Source organism: Pan paniscus, chromosome 20 (assembly GCF_029289425.2).
Source record: "Pan paniscus chromosome 20, NHGRI_mPanPan1-v2.0_pri, whole genome shotgun sequence".
Classification (NCBI taxonomy): domain Eukaryota; kingdom Metazoa; phylum Chordata; class Mammalia; order Primates; family Hominidae; genus Pan; species Pan paniscus.
In genome coordinates this window covers 56,181,727-56,209,572 of record NC_073269.2, presented here as the reverse complement: position 1 = coordinate 56,209,572, position 27,846 = coordinate 56,181,727, and the positions used below count along the sequence as shown (strand labels likewise).

Sequence of the window (27,846 nt, the reverse complement as noted above, 5' to 3'; positions counted from 1 at the left end):
AAGAGACAGAGTATCTTCAGGGAGCCCAGGATGCCCAGTCCCTCCCTCCAAATCCTGAAGAGGAGTTTTGATATAGGTCATAAACCACCGGATCAAGGAATGAAAGGTGGGAGTTCTCTGCAGGAGGCATAAAAAGGCTCTTTGCGATCACTGCACTCAGCCTCTTTGAGAGAATCTCTCAGCCCTACTTTTGGAATCTACTGATTCCAATCTACTTTTGGAATCTAAGAGCCTCTCTTGGATCTCTTTCCTGGATTATGATTATATTTCTCTCTTTCCCCTCTTTCCACACTTGGAAGAACCCAAGATCAGAGTGATACAGTAAGTGCCCAAGATACACAGCAAAGATATGAAGCGGGTTTTGAATTCTGGCCCCGTCAGCCCTTTTACACATAGAAGGTCTTTCTTTTTCTTTCTTTTCTTTTCTTTCTTTCTTTTTTTTTTTTTTTTTTTGAGGTTAACAGTGGAGGTTTAATACGTGAAAGAGAAAAGCTCTCTCTCCTGCAGAGAGGGAGGGACTCCAAGTGGGTCATCTGGTTCCCTGGTGAAATGAACTGGGTTTTATAGGTGAGCTTGGGGAGGTGGAGTGTGATTTACATAGAGGATGAGAGATTGGTGGGACCAGGTGTGCCATTTGCATAGCGTGCCGAGGGAATCTTTTATTATGCAGATGGGCTCTCTACCTGGCCGGCACCATGTTGCCTGCTCTTTTTTTTTAAATTTTTTTTTTGAGACGGAGTCTCGCTTTGTTGCCAGGCTGGAGTGCAGTGGCCCCACTCCACCTCCCGGGTTCAAGCGATTCCCCTGCCTCAGCCTCCCGAGTAGCTGAGACTACAGGTACGCACCACCACACCCGGCTAATTTTTTGTATTTTAGTAGAGACGGGGTTTCACCATGTTGGCCAGGATGGTCTAGATATCCTGACCTCACGATCCACCCGCCTCGGCCTCCCAAAGTGGTGGGGTTACAGGCGTGAGCCACTGCGCCCGACCTACCTGCTTCTTTACTGCACACGTGGTCGACAAAGAAAAGGAAAGATGGAGCCTCTGTGTTGAACATGCCTGGTCCCCAGGTAGCTTTTTCCTGTTGGCACAGCTGCCTGCATTCACCCGAGCAAGCTCCTAGCTTGCTTTTTATAGAGAGTGTTTCAATGGCTTCCCTTCCCTCTTAGAATACAAAAGCAGGATCTCACCGTGGCCACCGGGCCTTATAAGATTTGTCGCTTGTCTCTATGCCCTCGTTTGGAGTCCCTCTCACCGTCATTCATTAGGCTCCTTCCAGCCATGTTGTTTTTCTTTCTGTCCCTCAAATGTGCCAAACATGCTCCTTTGTCCCTGCTCCTCCCTGTGCCTACAGCCGATGCTGGATAACCCAAGATGCAGACCACAAACATGCTCAAGAAACCAGCAAAGTGTGGGCTCACCCACATTATTTCTTGAAAAAAGTTTCATATTGTAAAGAAGTCATCACGGGAAAAAACAAAATGTAGATTCCTTTTTTGGCCTATCATACTCTCGTTGTCAGATTTTGGTATTAAAGTTAGGCCAGCTGGATCTTCTGGCTGGTTGCTCCTCCTCCTCCTCCTTCTTTCTTCTTTTCCTTCCCCCTTCCTTCCTTCCTTCCCTCCTTCCCTCCTTCCCTCCTTCCCTCCCTTCCTTCCTTCCCTCCCTTCTTCCTCCCTTCCTTCCTTCTTTCCTTCCTTCCTTCCCTCCTTCCTCCCTTCTCTCTTCCCTCCCTTCCTTCCTTCTCTCCCTTCCCTCTTCCCTCCTTCCCTCCCTTCCTTCTTTCCTTCCTTCCTTCCTTCCTCCCTTTTTCCCTCCCTCCCTCCCTTCCTTCCTTCCTTCCTCCTTTCTTATTGCTTTCTTCAAGACAGAGTCTCGCTCTGTCGCCTAGGCTGGAGTGCAGTGGTGCAATCTCGGCCCGCTGCAACCTCTGCCTCCTGCAATCAAGCAATTCTTGTGCGTCATCCAGCATAGCTGGAATCACAGGCAGGCGCTACTGTGCCTGGCTAATTTTTGTATTTTGAGTAGAGACAGGGTTTTGCCATGTTGGCCAGGCTGGTCTTGAACTCCTGCCCTCAAGTGATCTTCCTACCTCCCAAAGTGCTGGATTACAGTTGTGAACCACTGTGCCTGGCCTGGAATTATTTCCTCTTTAAATGTTTAGCAACATTTAGTGTCAGTGACACTGTATGGACCCAGAATTTTCTTTGCGGTTAATCTTTTAAAAATTACTGATTTGATTTGTTTCATGGTTTTGGACTAACTGAATGCTATATTTTATCTTGAGTCATTTTTGGTAAGTTATAGCTTTCCAGGAATTTGTCCATTTCAGCTATATTTTAAAATCTGTTAGCGTAAAGTTGTTCTTAACACACAATTTTACTCCTTTGTTATCTGGATCCCATGTAGTAAAGTTCCCTTTTAAAAATTCCTGATATTGGCTATTTGTGCTTTTTTCTTTCTCTTTTTAATCACTATCACTGGAGGTTTGACTATCTTACTAGGCTTTTCAAGTAACCAACTTTGGTGTAGTTGATTATCCTAACTCTATGTTTGTTTTCTATATGATTTTTTTCATTTTTATTATTTTTTCCATTTCCTTATTTTTTTGGATTTTTTTAGTTATTCTTTTTCTAACTCCTTGAGATGAATGTATTTAGTGCCATGAATTTCCCTTGAAGTTCTGCTTTCTGCATTCACATTTAAAAATATATAGTATTTTTTTTTACCATACAGTTAAAAGTGTTTTACAGCTTCCATTAGGATTTCTTCATTGACCCAGGAGTTATTTAAAAGAACATTTTTTAATTTGTGAGAATTTTTTTTTTTTTTTTTACGTGAGGTCACACTCTATCACCCAGGCTGGAGTACAGTGGCCCGATCTCTGTTCACTGCAACCTCTGCCTCCCCGGACTCAAGTGATCCTCCCACCTCAACCTTCTGAGTAGCTGGGACTACAGGCATGTGCCACCAGGCCTGGCTACTTCTGAATTTTTTTTTTGTAGAGACAGGGTCTCCCCATGTTGCCCAGGTTGATCTAAAGGTCCTGAGTTCAAGAGACCCTCCCGCCTCAGCCTTCCAAAGTGCTGGAATTACAGGCGTGAACCACCGCACCCAGGACATGAGATTTTTATTTATTATTATTATTATTAATTTTTTTTTTGAGATGGAGTTTGGCTCTTGTTGCCCAAGCTGGAGTGCAATGGCACAATCTCGGCTCACCGCAACCTCTGCCTCCTGGGTTCAAGCGATTCTCCTGCCTCAGCCTCCTGAGTATCTCAGATTGCAGGCATGCCCCACCACGCCCGGCTAATTTTGTATTTTTAGTAGAGATGGGGTTTCTCCATGTTGGTCAGGCTAGTCTCGAACTCCCGTCCTCAGGTCATCTGCCTGCCTCTGCCTCCCAAAGTGCTGGGATTACAGGCATGAACCACCACACCCGGGACATGAGAATTTTTAAAGTTATCTTTTTTTTTTTTTTTTTTTTTTGAGACAGAGTCTCGCTCTGTCTTCCAGGCTGCAGCGCAATGGCGATCTCAGCTCACTGCAACCTCCGCCTCCCCAGCTTAAGCAATTCTCCTGCCTCAGCCTCCAGGGTAGCTGGGATTACAGGCGCCTGCCAAGAGATGGGGTTTCGCCATGTTGACCAAGCTGGTCTTGAACACCTGGCCTCAAATGATCCACTCGCCTTGGTCTCCCAAAGTGGTAGGATGACAGGCGTGAGCCACTGCGCCCAGCCTCTTCTGTTCTTTTAGAGACAGGGTCTCACTCTGTTGCCCAGGCTGGAGTGCATTGATGTGATGTGTCATCATAGCTCATTGCAGCCCTGACCATCCGAGCTCAAGCAATCCTTCTGCCTCAGCCTCCTGAGTAGCTGGGGCCGCAGATGTGCACCACTGCACCTGGCTAATTTTTAACATTTTTGTGGAGCCAGAGTCTGTATCAAATAAAGTGTAAATAGTACCATAAATAAAGAATACATAGTACCATTTTATAGTAGTATAAAACGGACATTAGAAACTCTGAACTTAAAGGTTAAAAAAATACACAAAAGTAGTTCTGAAGTTCTAGAGACTTGGAGAATCCAGAGATCAACAATGTCGTGGAACTCCTACAGCCTTTCATAAAGAATGGCCCTCGAGGAAAGTGGAATTGTCAGTGGGCATTGTGTTCATGCCTCAGCTAAACACGGCAGGAATTTATTTATAACCTAGTGTAACATCCTCGAGGCACTGTTCAATTAGTCAAGCAATTGTAAAATTCTCCCAGTCTTCGAAAAGATACAGGTGTGTGTCCCTCTGCTGTGGCTGTGCACTGAGGCTTCAGTAAAGGTTGCCGTCTAAAACCACCGGCCTGCCCTTGAATTCTTTTTTTTTTTTTTTTTGAGACGGAGTCTCACTCTGTCACCCAGGCTGGAGTGCAGTGACACGATCTCTGTTCACTGCAACCTCCGCCTCCCGGGTTCAAGCGATTCCCCTGCCTCAGCCTCCTGAACAGCTGGGATTACAGGCACCCGTCCCCATGCCCGGGTAATTTTTGTATATTTAGTAGAGATGGGGTTTCACCATGTTGGCCAGGCTGGTCTCGAACTCCTTACCTCAAGTGATCCATCCGCCTCAGCCTCCCAAAGTGCTGGGATTACAGGCGTGAGCCACTGCGCCCGGCTTCTTGAATTATTTTCTAGGAGAAGCCAAGAACCTCCCCCCCGGGCTAAGCCTCAATTTTGGGGCTCGCCTGTGCTGCATGAGCTTCACACCTAGAGAAGAGAGTAAAAGAGAAGGGAGAGCCGTCCTTTTGGGCTGCCTTGAAATAAAGGTTGAACCATGGGTTCATGTATTGTCATTCATTCTCATTTTCTCTTCCTCTCTTTCTCTCTCTCCCCTGCCCCTTAAGTTAGCTTTTCTAAACCCTACCTGGATAAGGATAAGAAATAGAAGGAGGGGACACTTTGGGATGCTACAAAATAAAATACAACAACAACAACAATAACAGCAGCAGCAGCAACAACAACAACAGCAACAAAAGGGGAAGAAACAAATCTGGCCACTGCACATTCCTCCTTGCCAACAAAAAGCCGTGGATGCAAAAAGCTGCCCTTCACTGCATAGACAGAAGAGGGCGCGCTCGAGCTATGAATCTCGGAAATTACTCAACCCATCAGCCTCTGCAAGAAGCAAAGCGGACGGCCGGGCGCGGTGGCTCACTCCTGGAATCCCAGCACTTTGGGAGCCCGAGGTGGGCGGATCACGAGGTCAGGAGATCGAGACTGTTCTGGCTAAACCAGTGAAACCCCCTCTCTACTAAAAAAATAAGAAAAGCGACGTGGATCTCCCATAAACGAGGTACTGCAGGAAGAAAGCAGAAAATGAGACCGAGTACACACATGCACGCGGGCGCGCGCACACACACACCACAAGAAATGAACCAAGAGGAAAGGAAATATTTTCAAATAAGCATTTCGAGATGGGAAAAACACCTTGAAACAGAAATTCATAAAGTACAGAAATGTGTTTTTTTTTAAGTTAAAAAAGGAACAATAATAAACAGGCAGAAAATGAATAAAAAATTAAATGTCATATCAGAAGTGAAGATAAATTAAAAGTGGTCAAAGGAGAAGAGATCGAAATGCAAACTTAAGAAGGGGCAATTTTTTTTTTTTTTTTTTTTTTTTTTTTTTTTGAGACGCAGCCTCACTCTGTCGCCCGGGCTGGAGTGCAGTGGCGTGATCTTGGCTCACTGAAACCTCTGCCTCCTGGATTCAAGCGATTCTCCTACCTCAGCCTCCCAAGTGGCTGGGATTCCAGGCATGAGCCACCATGCCCGGCCTAGAGTGATCACGGAAATTAAACAACCTGCTTCCAAATGACTTTTGGGTAAAGACTGAAATTAAGGCAGAAATAAAAAAATTATTTGAAACTAATGAAAACAAACATACAACATCCCAGAATCTCTGGGACACAGCTAGAACAGTGCTCAAAGGAAGTTTATAGTGCTAAATGGCTACATTAAGAAGCTAGAAAGATCTCAGATGAACAGCCTAACATCACACCTAGAGGAATTAGAAAAACAAGAGCAAATCAACCCCAAAGCTAGCAGAAGAAAAAAAAAAAACCAAAATCAGAGCTGAGCTGAATGAAATGGAGACGTAAAAAACCATCCAAAAGATCAATGAAACCCAAAGTTGATTTTTTAAAAAAGTTATTTATGTATTATTTATTCCATAAATTATTGGGGTACAGGTGGTATTTGGTTACAGAAGCTCTTTAGTGGCGATTTGTGATTTTGGTGCACCCATCACCTGAGCAGTATACACTACACCCTATTTGTTGTCTTTTATCCCTCGCCCCCGCCAACTCGTCCCCCTGAGTCCCCAAAGTCCATTGTATCATTCTTACGCCTTTGTGACCTCGTAGCTTAGCTCCCACATGTCAGTGAGAACATACGATGTTTGGTTTTCCATTCCTGAGTTACTTCACTTAGAATAATAGTCTCCGGTCTCATCCAGGTCACTGCAAATGCTGTTAATTCATACAAAGTTGATATTTTTGAAAGCATAAATAACATGGAAAGACCACTAGCTAGATTAATAAAGAAAAAAAGACAAGATCCAAATAAACACAATCAGAAATGACAAAGGTGACATTACCACTGATCCACAGACATACAAGAAACCCTGAGACTATTCCACATGCCTCTATGCACACAAACTAGAAAACTAGAAGAAATAGATAAATTCCTGGAAACATCAAACCTCTCAAGATTGAACCAGGAAGAAATGGAAACCCTGAACAAACCAACGATGAGTTCCAAAATTGAGTTAGTCATACAAAACCTACCAACCAACACAAAAAACCTTGGACTAGACGGATTCACAGTCGAATTCTACCAGATGTGTAAAGAAAAGCCGGCACCAATCCTACTGAAATTATTCCACAAAATTGAGGAGGAGCAACTGCTCTCGAACTCATTCTATGAGGTCAGAGTCATTCTGATACCGAAACCTGGCAGAGACACAACGAAAAGAGAAAAATAGGTAAAGTAATACATATGTTAATGATCTTGATTTAGCCATTCTACGGTATCTACATATTTCAAAACAATATGCACATGATAAATATGGACAATTTGTCAATTAAAAATATATAAAAGGAATAGGAAAAAATTCAAATGGCACAGAATTTGAAAGGAGAAGATACAGAACAAACTCCAGTGTCTTCTTTATTCAACTATATATACACACATTCAATGGACCGGGAGCAGTGGCTCAAGCCTGTAATCACAGCACTTTGGGAGGTCAAGGCGGACAGATCACCTGAGGTCGGGAGTTGGAGACCAGCCTGACCAACATAGAGAAACCCCAGCTCTACTAAAAATACAAACTTAGCCGGGCATGGTGGCGCATGCCTGTAATCCCAGCTACTCGGAAGGCTGAGGCAGGAGAATCGCTTGAACTCAAGAGGTGGAGGCTGTGGTGAGCCGACATGGCACCATTGCACTCCAGCCTGGGCAACAAGAGCGAAACTCAGTCTCAAAAAAGGAAAAAAAAGGATTTAATGAATGAATGATGAGACTGTTGGTTACATCTCCCACCTTCTCCCTCTCACTCCACTGCAGCCACATGGGGCTCCTCACTGTTCCCGTAGCAGCAGGCATGTGCCCCCACAGGGCCTCTGTACTGGCTGTTCCCACTGCCCAAACACCCTCATGCACCATCTGCACTGTCCAATACGGCCGCCTCTGGCCACACATGGCTACTGAGCAGTTGAACATGGCTGGTCCAAACCAAGATTTCCAAGACGTTGTATGGTAAAAAATAACATAAAATCTTGCAAAAATGTTTATATTGATTATGTTAAAATTATGATGTTTTAGGTATATTAGGTTAAATCAGCTATTTTATCAAAATGAATCTCACCTGTTTGTTTTTGCTTTTTTTTTTTTTTTTTTGAGATGGAGTCTCACTCTGTTGCCCAGGCTAGAGTACAATGGTATGGTCTCGGCTCACTGCATCACTGCAACCTCTACCTCCCAGGTTCAAGCGATTCTCCTACCTCACCCTCCCAAGTGGCTGGGATTACAGGCGTGTGCCACCACACCCAGCTAATTTTTGTATTTTTAGTAGAGACAGGGTTTCACCATGTTGGCCAGGCTGGTCTCGAACTGCTGACCTCGTGATCTACCTGCCTCGGCCTCCCAAAGTGCTGGGATTACAGGTGTGGGCCACTGTGCCGGCCATGTTTCTCGACTTCTGCTGGCAAGCACGTTCCAGTATTTGCATGGCTCCTAGCCCTCATCTCCATTTCTCTGCACAGATGTTACCTTCCCCATGAGGTCTGCCTTATACATGAGGCCTGTATTATCAACTGCAACTCCCCATTCCCCAACCCCGTTGTTTCTTCTCTCCAGAACACTAGGCACCATCTGATCTACTATGCCTTTTCCTTATTGTCCTAATTGATTGCTGGTCTTCTTCACCAAAATGTCAGCATCAGCGCCCCTTCCTCCCTCCAGGGGGCGCCATGGAACGCAGGGCCCTCACTGGTCCTGGGGACTGGGTGACGTCAGGGGTGAGCCTCTCGTGATTGGGCTCCAACACCCTGCGTAAGGTCAAAGGGAAGAAAGGACAGCCCCGACACCCGGAGCCATTGTGGCTCTGGCCGGTTGCGCCTGCCCTCGGGCCCTCAGGGAGGCGAGGGTGCGAGGGTACGAGTTGGAGGCCATCCTGGTCCACATTGGTAGGGAAAAAAATTTTTTTTGTCGTTCCCTATATAACAACAAAACGTAAAGGGAGGACGCCTTGATAGGAAGAAATGACATCTTCCTAAGTGTTTTTAAATTACTTCAATGTATCTTTTTTTTTTTTTTGCGAACACCGAACTTTGCTCTGTTGCCCAGGCTGGAGTGCAGTGGTGTGATCTTGGCTCACTGCAACCTCCGCCTCCTGGGTTCAAGCGAGTCTCCTGTCTCAGCCTCCCGAGTAGCTGGGATTACAGGCCCACGCCGCCGTGCCTGCCTAAATTTGGTATTTTTAGTAGACACGGAGTTTCACCATGTTGGCGAGGCTGGTCTCGAACAGCTTGCCTCAAGAGATCTCGCCCCTTGGCCTCCCAAAGTGCTGGGATTACAGGGGTGTGCCCTCGCGCTCGACCGTCTCTCCGGTCTTTCTTAGGCTCCTCGATCTCTGTCCTGGCCCCCGGGATCTTTGTCTTGGTCCCCTCTCTAGTTCGCTCCCATCAGATTCACTGTCTTCTCTCTCTGGTCCTCTCCCCTTTGCCTCGGACTGTATCCTCTTCGTCGCTGTTGATCCCACTGCTGCACTGTCCTCGCTGCTGTCTTCTCCTAGTCCTGTCGGCATCCCCATCTCCTGCCTCAGTCCCCTGTGCCGTCGGCCGCTCCACCTGTGACCGTGGAGTCTTTTTCTGTCACTTCCGTCTCTGTCACATCCCCCTCTGGTCGCTCCTCGTCTGAGGCCCTGCCTCCCTCGCCTCAGGGCCCTTCCCCGTCTCCTTCTCTTCCTGTCATCCCTGGCTCCTTCCCAGCGTCTTTCCTTCCTTCTCCGAATCGTCCTCTGCTTCTCTGGGTTTGCGCCTGCTGGGAGCTCTGCCCCTGGGAGCTGTTTCCTCCGCTCAGTCTCTGGGTGTTTCCTAGGGGGTCACATGCTCTTCTAGGCCTGTCCTGGGGCAGAGGGGCCACCCTGAGGTCCATCAGTCAGTCTGACCATCTCCTTAGAACCTCGAGCCTCTCGCCTCGCCTCGCCTGACGCCCTTTCCCGCCCTTTATCTTTCCCTTCAGGATAAAAAATAAAAAGGGTCGGAAGCATCAGCGCATAGGGCCCAATCGCCACTGTGCAACAGGTGCGCGCGGCGGGCCCGCGGGCTGGCGGGAGCTCACACGAACTCACGCGCGAGCTCGCAGGCCGCGGCGGCCGGCTGGCGACTAGTGACATCGCAGGGGCTTGTCCCTGCCTTACTGGCTGCCTTCGACCAGCGCGCGCTTGCTGGAGTAGACGGCCGCGCCTCGCCAAGCGCCAGGGGGCGCTCAGCGCTAGAGCTCACTGACCCTGCGAGCCCTATGGAGAGACTCGCGTCATCGTGGCAACCCTGTCCTACCTGCTTGGATACCTGCTGCAGTTCGTTGGATCCATTACTCTGATCGGATGCCTGGTGGGTCAAGGCTTGTACATAAATGGATGCCTGGAAATGTGGATCTACCCTACCTTTGGCATGTCTCTTAGCGGGATATCTTCCGCAAGCACTGGGGATGTGGACATGGAAAGTAAATTGAGTCTCCGTGGGGGAGTGAGGGGTGTTGGACGCGGCACGGGAACCCGGCCCGAGTCAGCGGACCCAATTGGCTGCTCTCTCTCAGATACAGTTCCCCTTCCTCCCTCCAGGGGGCGCCATGGAACGCAGGGCCCTCACTGGCCCTGGGGACTGGGTGACATCAGGGGTGAGCCCCTCGTGATTGGCTCCATCACCCTGCGTAAGACCAAAGGGAAGAAAGGACAACTCCGACATCGGGAGACATTGTGGCTCAGACCGGTTGTGCTGGCACCTGGGGAGGCGAGGCTACACACGTTCCAGGCCAACCTGGTCAATACTGGTTGAAAAAAGAAAAAAAAAAACTTTTATTGTTCCTTATACGATAACAAAACATAAAGGGAGGACGCCTTGATAGGCAGAAATGGCATCTTCCTAAGTGTTTTTAAATTACATATATATATATATATATATATATATATATATATATATGTTTTTTTTTTTAAGAGAGGGAGAGTCTTGCTCTGTTGCCCAGGCTGGAGTGCAGTGGTGTGATCTTGGCTCACTGCAGCCTCCGCCTCCTGGGTTCAAGCCAGTCTCCTGTCTCAGCTTCCCCAGTAGCTGGAATTACAGGCGCATGCCACCGTGCCTGGCTATTTTTTTGTATTTTTAGTAGAGACGGAGTTTCACCATGTTGGCGAGGCTGGTCTCGAACTTCTGGCCTCCAGAGATCTCCCCCCTTGGCCTCCCAAAGTGCTGGGATTACAGGGGTGTGCCCTCGCACTCGGCCATCTCTCCTGTCCTTCTTAGACCCCTTGATCTCTGTCCTGGCCCTGGGATCTTTGTCTTCGTCCGCTCTCTAGTTCGCTCCCATCTGATTCACTGTCTTCTCTCTCTGGTCCTCTCCCCTTTGCCTCGGACTGTATCCTCTTCGTCGCTGTTGATCCCACTGCTGCACTGTCCTCGCTGCTGTCTTCTCCCAGTTCTGTCGCCATCCCCATCTCCTGCCTCAGTCCCCTGTGCCGTCAGGCACTCCACCTGTGACCGTGGAGTCTTTTTCTGTCACTTCCGTCTCTGTCACATCCCCTCTTGTCGCTCTTGGTCGGAGGCCCTGCCTCCCTCGCCTCAGGGCCCTTCCCCGTCTCCTTCTCTTCCTGTCATCCCTGGCTCCTTCCCAGCGTCTTTCCTTCCTTCTCCGAATCGTCCTCTGCTTCTCTGGGTTTGCGCCTGCTGGGGGCTCTGCCCCTGGGAGCTGTTTCCTCCTCTCAGTCTCTGGATGTTTCCTAGGGGGTCTCATGCTCTTCTAGGCCTGTCCTGGGGCAGAGGGGTCGCCCTGAGGTCCATCAGTCAGTCTGACCATCTCCTTAGAACCTGGAGCCTCTCGCCTCGCCTCGCCTGACGCCCTTTCCCGCCCTTTATATTTCCCTTCAGCATTAAAAAAAGACAGTCGGAAGCATCAGCGCATGCGCCGCAATCGCCACTCTGGAACAGGTGCGCGCGGCCGTCCCGCGGGCTGGCGGGAGCTTACGCGAACTCACGCGCGAGCTCTCACGCTGCGGTGGCCTGCTGGCGACCAGTGACGTCGCAGAGGCTTGTCCCTGCCTTACTGGCTGCCTTCGACCAGCGCGCGCTTGCTGGAGTAGACGGCCACGCCTTTCCCAGCGCCAGGGGGCGCTCAGCGCTAGAGTTCACTGACCCTGCGAGCCCTATAGAGAGACTCGTGTCATTCTGGCAACCCTGTCTTACCTAAGTGGATACCTGCTGCAGTTCGTTGGATCCATTACTCTGATTGGATGCTTGGTGAGTCAAGGGTTGTATATAATTGGATGCCTGGAAATATGGATCTTCCCTACCTTTCGCATGTCTCTCTCTTAGCGGGATTTCTTCCGCAAGCACTGGGGATGTGGACATGGAAGGTGACTGGCGTCTCCGTGGGGGAGTGAGGGGTGTTGCACACGGTGCAGGTACCCGGCCCGAGTTAGAGATCCCTATTGGCTGCTGTCTCTCAGATACAGGTCACTTTCCTCCTGCCAAGGTGCGCCATGGAAGGCAGGGCCCTCGCTGGCCCTGGGGACTGGGTGATGTCAGGGGTGAGCCTGTCGTGATTGGCTATATCGCTGTGCCTAAGACCAAAGGAAAGAAAGGAGAGCCCGGACAGCTGCATCCGCCGTGGTTCAGGGTACACGTTATAGGCCAACCTGGTCAACAATGATTTAAAAAAATTTTTTTTATTGTTCCCTATATCATAACAACAAAATATAAAGGGAGGAAGACTTCAGAGGAAGAAATTGCGTCTTCCTAGCCGTTTTTAAATTACCTCAAAAAAAAAATTTTTTTTGGACGAAGTCCTGCTCTGTCACCCAGGCTGGAGTGCAGTTGTTTGATCTTGGCTCACTGCAATCTCCGCCTCCTGGGTTCAAGCGGGTCTCCTGTCTCATTCTGCCAGGAGGTTGGGATTACAGGCACACGCCACCACGCCTGGCTAATTTTTGTATTTTTAGTGGAGACGGAGTTTCACCATGTTGCGGAGGCTGGTCTCGAACTTGTGACCTCAAGAGATCCTCGCCTCTTGGCCTCCCAAAAAGCTGGGATTATAGGGGTGAGGCACCTTGCCTGGCCATCTCTCCCGTATTTCTTAGACCCCTTCATCTCTGTTCTGGCCCCTGGGATCTTTGTCTTCGTCACCTCTCTAGTTCGCTCCCATCTGATTCACTGTCTTCTCTCTCTGGTCCTGTCCCCTTTGCCTACGAATGTATCCTCTTTATTGCTGTTGATCCCACTTCTGCACTGTCCTCGCTGCTGCCTTCTGCCTGTCCTGTCGCCGTCCCCATCACCTTTCTCAGTCCCCTGTGCCGTCGGGCGCTCCACCTGTGACCGTGGAGTCTTTTTCTGTCCCCTCGGTGCCTGTCACAACCCCTCTTGTCGCTCCTCCCCTGCCTCCCTCGCCTCAGGGCCCTTCCCCGTCTCCTTCTCTTCCTGTCATCCCTGGCTCCTTCCCAGCGTCTTTTCTTCCTTCTCCGAATTGTTGTCTGCTCCTCTGGGTTTGCGCCTGTTGGGGACTCTGCCCCTGGGAGAGAGAAATGCGAAACGTATTTCTGGGAGCTGGGAGCTGTTTCCTCCATTCAGTCTCTGGATGTTTTCTAGGTGACCACAGCCTCTTATAGGCCTGTCCTGGGGCAGAGCGGCCACCTTGAGGTCCATCAGTCAGTCTGATCATCTCTGTAGAACCTCGAACCTCTCGCCTCGCCTCGCCTGACGCCCTTTCCTGCCCTTTATCTCTCCCTTCAGAATTAAAAAAAAAAAAAAAAAAAAAAAAAAAAAAAAAAAAAAGACAGTCGGAAGCAGCAGCGCATGCGCCCCAATCACCACTCTGAAACAGGTGCGCGCGGTGGCCTGCGGGCTCGCGGGAGCTCACGCGAACTCACGCGCGATCTCACAAGCTGCGGCGGCCGGCTAGGCGACTAGTGACGTCACCGAGGCTTGTCCCTGCCTTATTGGCTGCCTTCGACCAGCGCGCCTTTGCTGGAGTAGTCGGCCACGCCTTGCCAATCGCCAGGGGGCGCTCAGCGCTAGAGCTCCGCGACCCTGGGACCCCTATAGAGAGACTCGTGTCATCATGGCAACCCTGCCCTACCTAATTGGATACCTGCTCCAATTCTTTGGATCCATTACTCTGATTGGATGCCTGGCAAGTCAAGGCTTGCATATAATTGGATGCCTGGAAATTTGGATCTTTCCTACGTTTCGCATTTCTGTCTTTTAGCCGGATTTCTTCCGCAAGCACTGGGGATGTGGAGATTGAAAGTAACTTGAGTCTCCGTGGGGGAGTGATGGGTGTTGGACACGGTATGGGAACCTGGCCCGAGTCAGCGGACCCGATTGGCTGCTGTCTCTCAGATACAGGTCCCTTTCCTCCCGCCAAGGGGCGCCATGGAACGCAGGGCCCTCTCTGTCCCTGGGGACTGGGTGATGTCAGGGGTGAGCCTCTCGTGATTGGCTACATCGCTCCCCAGAAGGTCAAATGGAAAAATTGAGAGCACTTTCCCACCAGCTTCGGTGGCTCCGTCAGGTTGTCCTGGCACACAAGCTGGCGATGCTATGTGTTTGAAGCTAACCTGGGCAAAATTGAAAAAAAGTTGTTTTTTTATTGTTCCGTCATAAAGGGAGGTCTCGACAGGAAGAAATTGCGTTTCCAATAGAATTGTTTTTAAATTACTGCAATATATCTTTTGAGATGGAGTCTTGCTCTATTGCCTAGGGTGGAGTGCAGTCTTATGATCTCGTCTCTCTGTAACCTCTGCCTTCTGGGTTGAAGAGAGTCTCCTCTCTCACCCTGAGGTTACAGGCGCACACTACCACACTTGGCTAATTTTTGTATTTTTGGCTTCTTTTTGAGATGGAGTGTTGCTCCGTCGCTGAGGCTCAAGGGCAGTGGTGCGATCTTGGCTGACTGCAACCTCTGCCTTCCGGGTTCAAGTGATTCATCTGCCTCAGCCTCCCGAGTAGCTGGGACTACAGGCACGTGCCACCACGCCTAGCTAATTCTTTGTATTTTTAGTAGAGAAAGGGTTTCACTGTGTTAGGATGGTCTCTATCTCCTGACCTTGTGATCTGCCCGCCTCAGCCTCCCAAAGTGGTGGGATTATAGGTGTGAGCCACCGCTACCTGGCCTTTTTTTAAATTTAATTATTTATTTATTTATTTATTTTTATTTTGAGGTGGAGTCTTACTCTGTTGCCCAGGCTGGAGTGCAGTGGCGCGATTTTGGCTCACTGCAACCCCCGCCTCCCGGGTTCAAGCAATTCCTTTGCCTCAGCGACCCAGTAGCTGGGATTACAGGCGCGTGCCACCATGTCTGGCAATTTTGTGTATTTTTAATAGAGACGAGGTTTCCCCATTTTGGCCAGGCTGGTCTTCAACTCCCGACCTCAGGTGATCCGCCCGCCTCCGCTTTCCAGACTGCTGGGCTTACAGGCGTGAACCACTGCGCCAGCCTCTTTATCCCTTCTATACTGCATACCCCAAGTTGCAAACTGTTATTAGAGTGAATATGTAGGGGCAACTTGGATCCTTATAATGGACACCTGATATTTTTGCCTGAGTGACATCTGTTATCTCTGATTTTCTTCTTCATTAATAATTTTTTTTGGAGCAGTCTTAGGTTTACAGGAAAAAATCGAATGAAAAGTACCGAGAGTTTCTACATCCCCCTTCATCCCTTCATTGCCCCTCATCTTCCCTGTTAACATCTTGTGTTACTGTGCTACGTTTGTTACAATTAATAAGCCAATATTGATACATTATTATTAGCTGAAATCTGTAGTTTACATTAAGGTCCACTCCTTGTGTGATACCTTGTACATTCTATTTTTTTTTAATAAAGCATTTTTTTGGTGTTTTTTTTTTTTTTTTTTTGAGATGGAGTCTTGCTCTGTCGCCCAGGCTGGAGTGCAGTGGCGCGATCTCGGCTCACTGCAAGCTCCACCTCCTGGGTTCACACCATTCTCCTGCCTCAGCCTCCTGAGTAGGTGGGACTACAGGCACTCGCTACCACACCCGGTTAATTTTTGTATTTTTAGTAGAGATGGGGTTTTACCATGTTGGCCAGGCTGGTCTTGAACTCCTGACCTCGTGATCCACCTGCCTCGGCCTCCCAAAGTGCTGGGATTACAGGGTGAGCCACCGTGCCTGGCCTCTGGCCTTTCTTTCTTTCTTTCTTTCTTTCTTTCTTTCTTTCTTTCTTTCTCTCTCTCTCTCTCTCCTTCCTTCCTTCCTTCCTTCCTTCCTTTTCTCTCTCTCTTTCTTTCTCTCTTTTTTGAGTTGGAGTCTCACTCTGTTGCCCAGGCGGGAGTGCAGTGGCATGATCGGCCCACTGCAACCTCCGCCTCCCAATCCTCCTACCTCAGCCTTCCAAGTAGCTGGGATTACAGGTGCCAGGCTGTTTTGAACTCCTGATCTCAAGTAATCCGCCTGCCTCAGCCTCCCAAAGTGCTAGGATTACAGGCGTGAGCCACCATGCCCCGCCCATATTAGTGTTTTCTTTCTACAATTTCACAAAACTGGAATCCTACAGCATATACCCTTGTATCTGGCTGTATCACATGGCATCATGTTTTTCAGATGCAGTGCAGCAGTGCCATCACAGCTCCCTGCAGCCTCAAACTCCTGGGCTCAAGTGATCCTCCTGCCTCAGCCACCAGAGTAGCTGGGACTAGAGGTGAGCACGATCATGCCTGGATAATTTTACTATTATTATTATTACTACTATTATTTGTAGAGACAGGGTCTTGCTATGCTGCCCAGGCTGGTCTCGAACTCCAGAGCTCGAGCAATACTCCCACCTCGACCTCCAAAGTAGCTGGAACTACAAGTGAACATCACCATGCCCGGCCAATTTTTTTTTTTTTTAAGAGAATCTCACCATGTTACCTGGTGTCAAACTCCTGGGCTTGAGCGATCCTCCTGCCACAGCCTCCCAAAGTGCTGGGATTTACAGGCATGAGCCACTGTGCCTGGTGGTTACTACCACATTGACTTCAGACTTCTGGCCTCCAGAGCTGTGAGAGAATAAATTTCTGTTGTTTTCAGCTAGGTTATTGTAACTTGTTACATCAGTCCTAGCAAACTGACACAGTGATTGGACCAATTTTTGCAGTGGGAGTTTTTGAAATGTTGTGTCCCGGAATGTAGATGTGAATTAGTGTGAAGTAGCTGAGGGTAGAATGTAGTGGACACCTACTGCTTTGAGGGACTGTCCCTTGCCCATTGCCGTGTGATTCATTTGGAACTGTCAGTCAAGGGACCCCTACATATATGGCTTCCAGGAGATGAATTCATCCCTCCAGCAAAAAGGGATGAGGTCCAGAGGGGCTTTGGACTAATCCTGGGCAAGATGGGCAGGGGAGGAGGAGGAGGAGTCAGCAAAGGCAGGAGGCGGGCCCAAGAGTCGGCTCCAAACTGGACCCAATGATTGGCCCGGGGTGTCTCCAAGGTCTGCGCTGGACCAATCAGAATCCTGTTCCTGAATGACACAGCAGCTGAGAGCCAGCTGATTCTCACATTGTTTCCTCTGAAGTTATCTGCTCTGAAGGCAATTACAAGTCCTGTTAATTTCTTGCAATGGCAGCAGATCCTGTTAATTTCCTACCCAACAATAGTTCCCCTCCCCGTGCTTCCTCTAGGCAAAGCCCGCACCCCACCATGGGGACTGGAAATGACAGATGTTCACTACCCAGATCGCTTTGCAACTCGGGGTAGCCACACAGCCGGGTTCTGGCAAGAGAGAAATAAGGAGAATTATTCTGAGGAGGAAAAAAGGGGAACACAGAAGGGGAGGCCCCGGTCTACACTGCCTGATTTAGATGCCAGTGTGTGAGAACATGATGCTGCTATAGACAGTTTGTACTCAGGAGGGGAACGAACACCAGTCTCAGAGATGCCAACCAGAGCCTAATGTTGTTGAGCAGCTGAACCAACCCTGGGACTGTCTTTGAAAAATCTGATATGCAAACATGCAAAAAAATCTTTCTCTTTCAGTTGGGAAGGTTTTTTTTTTTTTTTTTTCAGCTGAAGGTATCATAACAGATACAGCATTATACACCTGGAGCTCCAAGTGACCATCTCATTGCCACTGCAAACACCTACCTGAGAGAGAAGCCAATAGCCAGGCACGGTGGCTCACGCCTGTAATCCCAGCACTTTGGGAGGCCAAGGTGGGCAGATCACAGGAGGTCAGGAGTTCGAGACCAGCCTGCCAACATGGTGAAACCCCGTCTCTACTAAAAATACAAAAAGTTAGCCAGGCGTGGTGGCGAGCGGCTGTAATCCCAGCTACTCAGGAGGCTGAGGCAGGAGAATCGCTTGAAACCGGGAGGTTGCAGTGAGCCGAGATCACACCACTGCACTCCAGCCTGGGCAACAAGAGTGAAACTCCATCCAAAAAAAAAAAAAAAAGAGGAAAGCAGAAATGAGAGTCCCTTGAACAGCTGGATCTAACCATGCCTGAAGTCCCTCTGTGTTCAATGTGTTCATAGGCTTTCCATGGACAGAGGTTCAATTCTGTTTATGGCATTGGGTTGAATTTTGTGTTCTGTACTCACAATGATCCTGACTAACACCATTTTTATAAACTGAGGCTCAGAGAGATCATTAAGTTGCCCAGTCATTGAAAGAAACACAAATTTGTCTGCTTGCAGAGCCAGCATGTTCCAATCCAGTTTCCCAGTCTCAGAGAGGACAGGAGGCCCAGTTGGAGTGAGACCCACGGAGTGTGTTTATTCTGGCATTGATAGCAGCAGCAGTGGGGGGACCGGCCAGACGCAGGGTGTGGCGAACAGAAGGGGTGGACACAGGTGTGTGTGTGTCTGAAAGGACAGAGAGGATTGGCCCATTGACATTCACGGCGAGAACAAGGGTCGGGACACTGAGTCTTGGACAAACAGCAAAGAGACAGAGACAGACAGAGGGTTTTGGGGGGCAGGGGTCCCCCAGACATGCATGGCCCCTCGCCTCGAGGGGGAGCCCCAGGGAAGAAAAGACAGACACAGTGGAGGCTGAATGCCCCCCACCCTGAAAGAAGGAGCTGGGCCGGCCTCCTCTCATCCTCTCGCTTCCAGGGGTAGGAAGCCTAGGGCCAGGGCTGCCCCGCACCAGCAGCTCGGACGTTATGGCTTCAAGGAGATGAATTCACGGTCCGGGCAGGAAAGGATGGGGTCCTGAGGGAGCCTGGTCCAATCCCGGGCCTAGGCCAGACCTGCACGATGGAGCAGGAAAGGAGGGGTCAGCAATGGCAGAGAACTGCACCACGACCTCCTGTAGCTCCATCACCACCCAGAGACCCAGGAGTCCCAGGCCCAGCCCCTCCTCCCTCAGACCCAGGAGTCCAGGCCCCAGGCTCTCCTCCCTCAGACCCAGGAGTCCAGGCCCCCAGCCCCTCCTCCCTCAGACGCAGGCATCTCCACCCCCAGCCCCTTCCCTGTGGCCAGGCTGCTTACCCCTCACTCGGAGTTCTCTTTCTCTGATAGTCCTTTGCTGCCTTTTGTGAAGCTGGTCACAGTCTTTTCCTAAAGGAGAAAGTGCAGAAGGTTCAGGAGTGAGGGACAGAGAGTTGAAACAGATGCTAATCATCAACAGGAGAAGACATCAATCCTGTTTCATTATTTAGGATGCGCTTTCTCACTTGGCCCTGAAGTGATGGACAGATGGTATTACAATTCCATTCTACAGATGGGGAAATGGAGGCACAAAAAAGAGGAGTCTCTGCCAATGCGAGGAGAGATGAGGCTGTAGGGATGAGTGGGGCAGGTCCTGCATGGTATCAGAGGGGCTGAGACTCTGTCCTGGGGCCACTGGGGAGCCACGGGAGGGCTGTGAGCAAGGAAGGGGAGGGGAAGCTCTGGGTGTAGAAGGATCTTCTGGGGCCACAGGGAGCATGAGGGGCTGAAATTCATGGGCAGTGTCAGGACTCGGCCTAGACTCTGTGCCGCCAGCGTTGCCCAACATGGGCAGTGGCTCACCAGAAACTCCTGGGAAGGTTTGTGGGATGAATTAATGAATGGATGAATGAGTGAATGACAGGAGGAGGGAGTAGCCTCCATCCTATCCACCTTAGTAGAGTCCCCGTCTTTTCCAATCTCAAATCTGAGTTCTGTGCCCAGGTGTTGGGTCCCTCATGATCACTGGAAAAAAGCCTACAGCAGGGCCAGACTAAATCTGGTGATGTGGTGAAAGTTTGCTGGAGACGTGATGCTGGAGAACTACCGGAACCTTCTCTCCCTGGGTGAGGCCCCTCCCTCTGCCCTCCCCCGGGGGAGGCCTGATGCCCCCTGGCACCCTCTCTGATGCCCCCAGCCCTCTCTCTGATGCCTCCTGGCACCCTCTTCTCATTCATGTCCATCCCCTGCCATCTGGGGGCCTCTGTGCTCCTCTCACTGGTCCCTCACGCCTGGCCTCTCCCTTCCTCTCTTTCTGCCTGGAGTCCCAGCAGCCAGGAGGGCCCAAGTCCCTTGGCCTGTCCTGTAAAATGTGAGTCCCGCAAACTCTTCAGCCTGTGTCCCCAGCTTCTTCTTTTTTTTTTTTTTGGTTTTTTTTTTTTTTTTTGAGATGGAGTCTCACTGTGTCACCAGGCTGGAGGGCAGTGGCGCGATCTCAGCTGACTGCAATCTCCACCTCCTGGGTTCAAGCAATTCCTCTGTCTCAGCCTCCCGAGTTGCTGGAATTACAGGCACACACCACCATGCCGGCTAATTTTTGTATTTTTAGTAGAGACGGGTTCACTGTGTTGGCCAGGCTGGTCTGGAACTCCTGATCTCAGGTGACGCGCCCACCTTGGACTCCCAAAGTGCTGGGATTATAGGCGTCAGCCACCGTGCCCGGTCATCCAGCTTCTTCTAACGCTTTCCCTTCCACACATGGTGACCTCCCTGTCCCCGGACTTCAGGCTCCACACTGGAACGCCCAATCCAGAATCTCAGGCTCCAAGCGCCTCCCGGACATGTTCCCAATCAACAGGTCCCAATCTGACCTCGGCATCTTCTCCCCGGAGCATATAAACGCTGTCCCCTAGCGTGTCTCCGAGATCCTGCACTTGCCCACCTTCCTGCCTCCAGGCATAGCCCTCCCCACCTCCCACCCCTCACATCCACCCCACGCCGAGCTCAGTTCACCCACCGTCCTGCTTCTCTTCCTCCAGGTCCCCACCTCTGGTTGGCCCCACATCCCCCCAGGTCTCCAGACCAGATCCCCGGGCACCATCCTTGGCCCTGTCTTGCTTAGTTTGAGCTGCTCTAACAAAATGCTGTAAACTGGGTAGCTTCTAACAGCAGAAATGTATGTCAGAGTTGGCCGGGCGCGGTGGCTCATGCCTGTAATCCCAGCACTTTGGGAGGCCAAGGCGGGCAGATCATGAGGTCAGGAGATCGAGACCATCCTGGCTAACACAGTGAAACCCCATCTCTACTAAAAATAAAAAAAATTAGCCGGGCATTGTGGTGGGTGCCTGTAGTCCCAGCTACTCAGGAGCTGAGGCAGGAGAATGGTGTGAACCCGGGAGGCGGAGCTTGCAGTGAGCCGAGATCGCGCCACTGCACTCCAGCCTGGGCGACAGAGTGAGACTCCGTTTCAAAAAAAAAAAAAGAAAAAAGAAAAGAAAAGAAAGAAAGAAATTTATGTCAGAGTTTTGGAGGCTGGGAAGTCGAAGATGAAGGCGACAGCAGACTTGGTGTCTGGTGAGGGCGCTTCCTGGTTCATAGACGGCGGCTTCCCTCTTTTTTTTTTTTCTTTCTTTTTTTTAATTGAGTCAGAGTCTTACTCTGTCACCCAGGCTGGAGTGCAGTGGCGCAATCTTGGCTCACTGCAACTTCCACCTTCCGGGTTCAAGTGATTCTCCTGCCTCAGCCTCCCCAAATAGTTGGGATTACTGGTGCCTGCCACCACACCCAGCTAATTTTTTTGGTATTTTTAGTAGAGAGGGGGTTTCACCATGTTGGCCAGGCTGGTCTTGAACTCCTGACCTCAGTGATCCACCCACCTTGGCCTCCCAAATTGCTGGGATTTATGGGCATGAGCCACCGCATCTGGCCGACAGAGGCTGCTCTCTATAGCCTCACAGAGTGGAGGAGCAAGAGAGCTCTCTGGGGTGTCTTTTGTAAGGGCACTAACCCCTGCCACGAGAGCTCTACCCCCATGACCTAATCACTTCCAAAAGGCCCCAGCTCCTAACACCATCACCTGGGGACTAGGTTTCAACTTATGCATTTTAGGGGGACGCCAGCAATTCTGCTCATAACATCCCCTACTTCCCCTTGTCCACGGGACCCCTCAGGCCATAGCCCTGCCCTCCTACCCCCTCCTTACCGTCCCCACGGCCCCAGCCCTGCCCAGGCCTCGTCTTGCCCCTGCACCTCAGCACAGCCCCCTTGCTGGTTTCACTTCCCACCTTCCTGGACCTGTCGTTCTCCATCTCTATGTTCCCCTGTAAGTAGCTGTGGTGATGTGACGTCTCCATCCTCAGCCCTCCTCACTCACACACTTTCTCTGGACAAACTCATCAAAAATGTGGCTTAGGCTGGACGCAGTAGCTCACGTCTGTAATCCCAGCACTTTGAGAGGCCGAGGCGGCCAGATCATTTGAGGTCAGGAGTTTGAGACTAGCCTGGACAACACAGTGAAACCCCATCTCTACTAAAAATACAAACATTAGCTGGGCATGGTGGCGGGCGCCTGTAATCCCAGCTACTCAGGAGGCTGAGGCAGGAGAATCACTTGAACTTGGGAGGCGGAGGTTGCAGTGAGCTGAGATCACGCCATTGCACTCCAGCCTGGGCAACAGAGTGACTCTGTCTCAAAAAAAAAAAAAAGTGGTCTCATTAAAAACGTGGCCTAGGCCGGGTGTGGTGGCTCACGCCTGTAATCCCAGCACTTTGGGAGGCCGAGGCGGGCGGATCACGAGGTCAGGAGATCGAGACCATCCTGGCTAACACGGTGAAACCCCGTCTCTACTAAAAATACAAAAAATTAGCCGGGCGTGGTAGCGGGCGCCTGTAGTCCCAGCTACTCGGGAGGCTGAGGCAGGGGAATGGCGTGAACCCGGGAGGCGGAGCTTGCAGTGAGCCGAGATCGCGCCACTGCACTCCAGCCTGAGCGACAGAGCGAGACTCCGTCTCAAAAAAAAAAAAAAAAAAAAAAAAAAAAAAACGTGGCCTAAACTTCTCCATCAGGGTCGGTCCCCAAGACCACCACAGGTGAGTGATTTGTTAGCGGATGCCAGGGACTCAGCCCTTAGTTAAACGCTCAGTGATGGTTTATTACAGAGAAAGGAGACAGCACAGCTGGCAAAGGGGAAGGGCACCCAGGGCGCCATCCAGGAGAAACCAGGAGCAAGCTTCCAGAACCTTCTCCCAGTGGAGCCACATAGGATGGTTTAATTCTCCCAGCAGCAAGATGTGACAACACGTGGGAAATGTTATCACCAGAGAAGCTCACCAGAGACTCAGTGCTCAGCATTTTTTTTTTTTAACAGGATCTCTCTATATTGCCCAGGCAAGTCTTGAACTCCTGGGCTCAAGCTATCCTCCAGCCTCTGTCTCCCTACGAGCTGGGATTACAAGCGTGAGCCATCGTGCCCAGCTGTGCTCAGGGTTTTTCCTGGGGGTTGCTCACACAGCCCCCTCTACTAAAATGTACCCAAATTTTAGACTCCTGGGAAAAAAGCAGGTGTTCAACGTAAACCATGGTGTTTGCACAAACAGTTTAGGGCTGGGCACAGTGGCTCACGCCTGTAATCCCAGCACTTTCGGAGGCCAAGAGAGGAGGATCACTTGAGCCCAGGATTACGAGGCCAGCCTGGGCAACATAGTGAGACCCCTATCTCTAAAAAAAATTAAAATTAAAATTAAAACCACAAGCAACTGAGGCTCTAGTGAGCCCCACATCAGTTAGGAAATTCTGGGAACCCTCCTAAAGTCCAGGTTGCTGAACCTCAGCCTAGGGTCTACCTGGCCATCAGGCCTTTCCAAAGGGAGCATCTCAGGCCCGCTGTGTTCACCCTTTTCCACACATCCACAATGGTGTGCCTTCAATGTGTCCCATGAGTTTCAACCTTGTATAGCTTGTGGCCTCCAGAATACCACCATGGGGAAGGCTCAGGACCCCACACTCCCTGTCTCCCCTGAGCGGGTCATGTCACCCCCAAACTCATTCCTCCTTCAGGTCTCCCATCTCAGAGACAGACCCCTGCCCACCCAGAGACCAGGCCAGGGCACTGACTTTTTTTGTTTTTTTGTTTTTGAGATGGAGTCTCGCTCTGTCTCCCAGGCTGGAGTATAGTAGCACGAGCTCTGCTCACTGCAACCTCCGCCTCCCAGGTTCAAGCAATTCTTCTGCCTCAGCCTTCTGAGTAGCTGGGATTACAGGCATGCACCACCACACCCAGCTAATTTTTGTATTTTTAGTAGAGATGGGATTTCACCATGTTGGCCAGGCAGGTCTCGAACTCCTGACCTCAAGTGATCCGCCCACCTCAGCCTCCCAAAGTGCTGGCATTCCAGGTATGAGCCACCACACCCAGCCCAGGGCACTGTCTTTACCATCTCTTTCATACCCGTATGTGTCCTGGCCCTGACACCCTCCCCAGCATCACCACTTTCTGTTCCCCCACTGCCTCACTCTGTGGTGATCACAGGAAGGTTGTCTTTTTTTTTTTTGAGATGAAGTTTTGCTCTTGTTGCCCAGGCTGGAATGCAATGGCGCGATCTCGGCTCACCACAACCTCCGCCTCCTGGGTTCAAGCGATTCTGTTGCCTCAGCCTCCCGAGTAGCTGGGATTACAAGCATGCACCACCACATCTGACTAATTTTGTATTTTTAGTAGAGACAGGGTTTCTCCATGTTGGTCAGGCTGGTCTCGAACTCCCAACCTCAGAGATCCGCCCACCTTGGCCTCCCAAATTGCTGGGATTACAGGCATGAGCCACTGCGCCTGGCCTTGTCTTTTTTTCCTTTTTTTTTTTTTTTTTTTGAGACAGTCTCACTGTTGCCCAGGCTGGAGTGCAGTGGTGCGATCTCAGCTCACTGCAGCCTCCACTTCCCGGGTTCAAGTGACTCTCCTGCCTCAGCCTCCCAAGTAGCTGGGATTACAGGCGCATGCCACCACGCCTGGGTAATTTTTGTAATTTTTAGTAGAGACAGGGTTTCACCGTGTTGGTCAGGCTGGTCTCGAACTCCTGATCTCAAGTGATCCGCTGGCTTCGGCCTTGAAAAGTGCTGGGCTTACAGGTGTGAGCCACGGCACCTGGCCAGAAGGTTGTCTTTAAGGTGGCATCTGTGACAGCACATGCGTCTGCTCACGGGCACGAGCAGTAGGGGCATGGGGGAGTGTATCCTGCTGCTGCCACAATGCACAACCACAAACGTGGTGGCTTATGACAACAGCCATCAGTTCTCTCATGATTCTGGACCAGAGTCTAAAACCAAGGTGACAGCTCGGCCACGCTGCCTCCAAAGGCTCCAGGGGAGGGTCCTTCCTCACCTCTTCCAACACCTGGTGCCTCCTGGCATTTCTTGGCTGGTAGCCGCCTCCCTTCTTTCTCTGCCTCTGTGTCATGTGGCCTCTTCCCTCCGTGTCTGTGTATCCTCTTCTTCTTTTTTTTTTTTTGGAGATAGAGTCTTGCTCTGTTGCCCAGGCTGGAGTGCAGTGGCACGATCTCGTCTAGGGAGGCGGAGGTTGCAGTGAGCTGGGATCGTGCCACTGCACTCCAGCATGGGAACAGAGAGAGACTGTCTCCAAAAAAAAAAAAAAAAAGACCTTAGTGGCAATGCCTTCTTGGGCACCAGCACCCAGGTCAGAGGCTGTTTGGCTCTAACCACAGCAGGGCTGTTACCTGGTGAGCTCAGTGCAGGCCAAGAGGGACAGGGCAGGTAGGGGTGCAGGCAGGGGAGTGGTTACAGGGATGGGTGGTAAATGCCAGGCTGGAGAGTGGAAGGTGAAATCATGGGAGGCAATACATGGTGAGGGGGCTGCAGTATCAGAAGATTAGCTGTCCTGGGTCCCTGCTCCTCTATCCCCTGATTGTGGCAGTTAGAGGCAGACCCCATGGTTCACCCAGCCACCAAGCCAGGCTCTAGGGCACCCTCCTTGTCCATGGAAGGATAGCTGGAGTCAAGAACTGGAGAAAGGTCAGGCACGGTGGTTCATGCCTGTAATCCCAGCACATGGGGAGGCTGAGGTGGGAGGATTGCTTGAGGTCAGGAGTTCGAGACCAGCCTGGGCAACATAGCAAGACCTTGTCTCTACAAAAAACGTAAAAATTAGCGGGATGTGGTGGCGTGCACCTGTAGTCCCAGCCACTCGGGAGGCTGAGGTGGGAAGATGGCTTGAGCCCAGGAGATCAAGTCTGCAGTGGGTTGTGATTGTGCAACTTCACTCCAGCCTGGGCAACAGAGCAAGATCCTGTTAAAATTAAAATAATAAGATAAAGTATAGTGGAGAAAGTCCCCGGGAGGCTGGGAGGTGGGAGGGGGTGTCTGACACCAAGATGTGGAGATTTGTGTCATTATCAGAGATGAAGGCTGTGACCATAGGCGTGGGCACCTAAGACAGAGGGAGGACGGGATCCTTGTAGGAAAGGAGTCCCGGAGTCACCCTGGATTGTAACTGTGTCCAGGTCTGCCTCCCCCTTCAGCCTGAGACGCCCTCAAGCACAGGGGAGTGTCCAGATCATTTCTGTATCTCCAGCAGTGCCAGGGAGTGGCACAGGGAGACCGGGAGGCCTTTGGGCATGTTTTTTTGTTTGTTTGTTTGTTTGTTTGTTTGTTTTTTAGACAGAGTCTTGCTCTGTCACCCAGGCTAGAGTGCAGTGGCGCGATCTCGGCTCATTGCAACCTCCACCTCCCAGGTTCAAGCAATTCTCTGCCTCAGCTTCCTGAGTAGCTGGGATTACAGGTGCCCACCACCACGCCCGGGTAATTTTTGTATTTTTAGTAGAGACAGGGTTTCACCATTTTGGCCAGGCTGGTCTTGAACTCCTGGCCTCATGATCCACCCGCCTTGGCCTCCTAAAGTGCTGGGATTACAGGCGTGAGCCACCGTGCCTGGCCAGGCATCTTTGTTGAACCAAAATTCATCTCCTCCTCACCCCTAGTCTAGTCACCTCTTGGCTCACCTCCTCCAGGAAGTTTCCTTTGATTTCTGCACCCTCTGTGACTTCCTGCAGTGTTGCGTGTTTCTTCCATTCCTGCTCACACAACACTAGACTGTGCCTTGGTTTCCTGCCTGAAGGGTGAAAATGAGGTACTACATTTAACCAGCTTAGAAACATGCCTGGCATGTAATCTGCGCTTAATAGACATTCACTTTTTAGTATCACCCTAACTATTGTAATTACTTCATGTTTTAATCAGGGATGGTATGTTTGTCTACAGTGATTCAAGACAGTTTCATCAAAACGAAAATGTTTGGACTGGGTGCAGTGGCTCATGCCTGCAATCCCAGCACTTTGGGAGGCCAAGGCGGGCGGATCACCTGAGGTCAGGAGTTCGAGACCAGCCTGGCCAACATGGTGAAACCCGTTTCTACTAAAAATACAAAAAATTAGCCAAGCATGGTGGCGGGCACCTGTAATCCCAGCTACTTGGGCGGCTGAGGCAGGAGAATTGCTTCAACCCAGGAGACGGAGGTTGCAGTGAGCCAAGACCACACCATTGCATTCCAGCCTGGGCAACAAGAGTGAAACTCCATCTAAAAAAGAAAAAAGGAAATGTTCAGGGTGGGTGGATCACTTAAGCCCAGGAATTCGAGATCAGCCTGGGCAACATAGTGAGACCCCATCTCTATAAAAAATTTGAAAATTAGCCAGGTATGGTGGTGCATGCCTGTAGTCCCAGCTATTCAGGAGGCTGAGGTGGGAGGATCACTTGAGCCCAGGAGGTCAAGGCTGCAGTGAGCCATGATTGTGCCACTGCACTTCGGCCTGGGCAACAGAGCAAGACCCTGTCTCAAAAAAAAAAAGTGAATGTTTTAACTTATGTATTTAGAAGTCTTGAGATGGAAGCTTTGGACATCAATAAATCTAAACAGAGTTGTCCATCAG

At 50.4% G+C, this 27,846-nt stretch overlaps 1 protein-coding gene and 1 long non-coding RNA gene across 3 annotated transcripts in view; one reads left to right on the top strand and one right to left on the bottom strand.

Annotated features, from left to right (window-relative positions):
* Nucleotides 1-27,846, top strand: part of LOC100991594 (zinc finger protein 345) — a 54,301-nt gene that overhangs the window by 11,548 nt on the left and 14,907 nt on the right. Inside the window, 1 exon segment of the mRNA XM_055103355.2 lies at nt 16,382-16,478. Within this exon segment, the coding sequence (XP_054959330.1) occupies nt 16,382-16,478 (97 nt within the window).
* On the bottom strand, nt 18,510-27,522 carry LOC100985199 (uncharacterized). 2 transcript variants are annotated; one of them, XR_008622048.3, is made up of 3 exons: nt 26,920-27,522; nt 19,255-25,466; nt 18,510-19,013 (listed from the first exon to the last, which is right to left on the bottom strand). It is a non-coding gene; the product is annotated as an uncharacterized LOC100985199 (long non-coding RNA). The 2 variants fall into 2 exon arrangements; XR_611050.6 differs by having other exon boundaries at nt 19,255-27,522.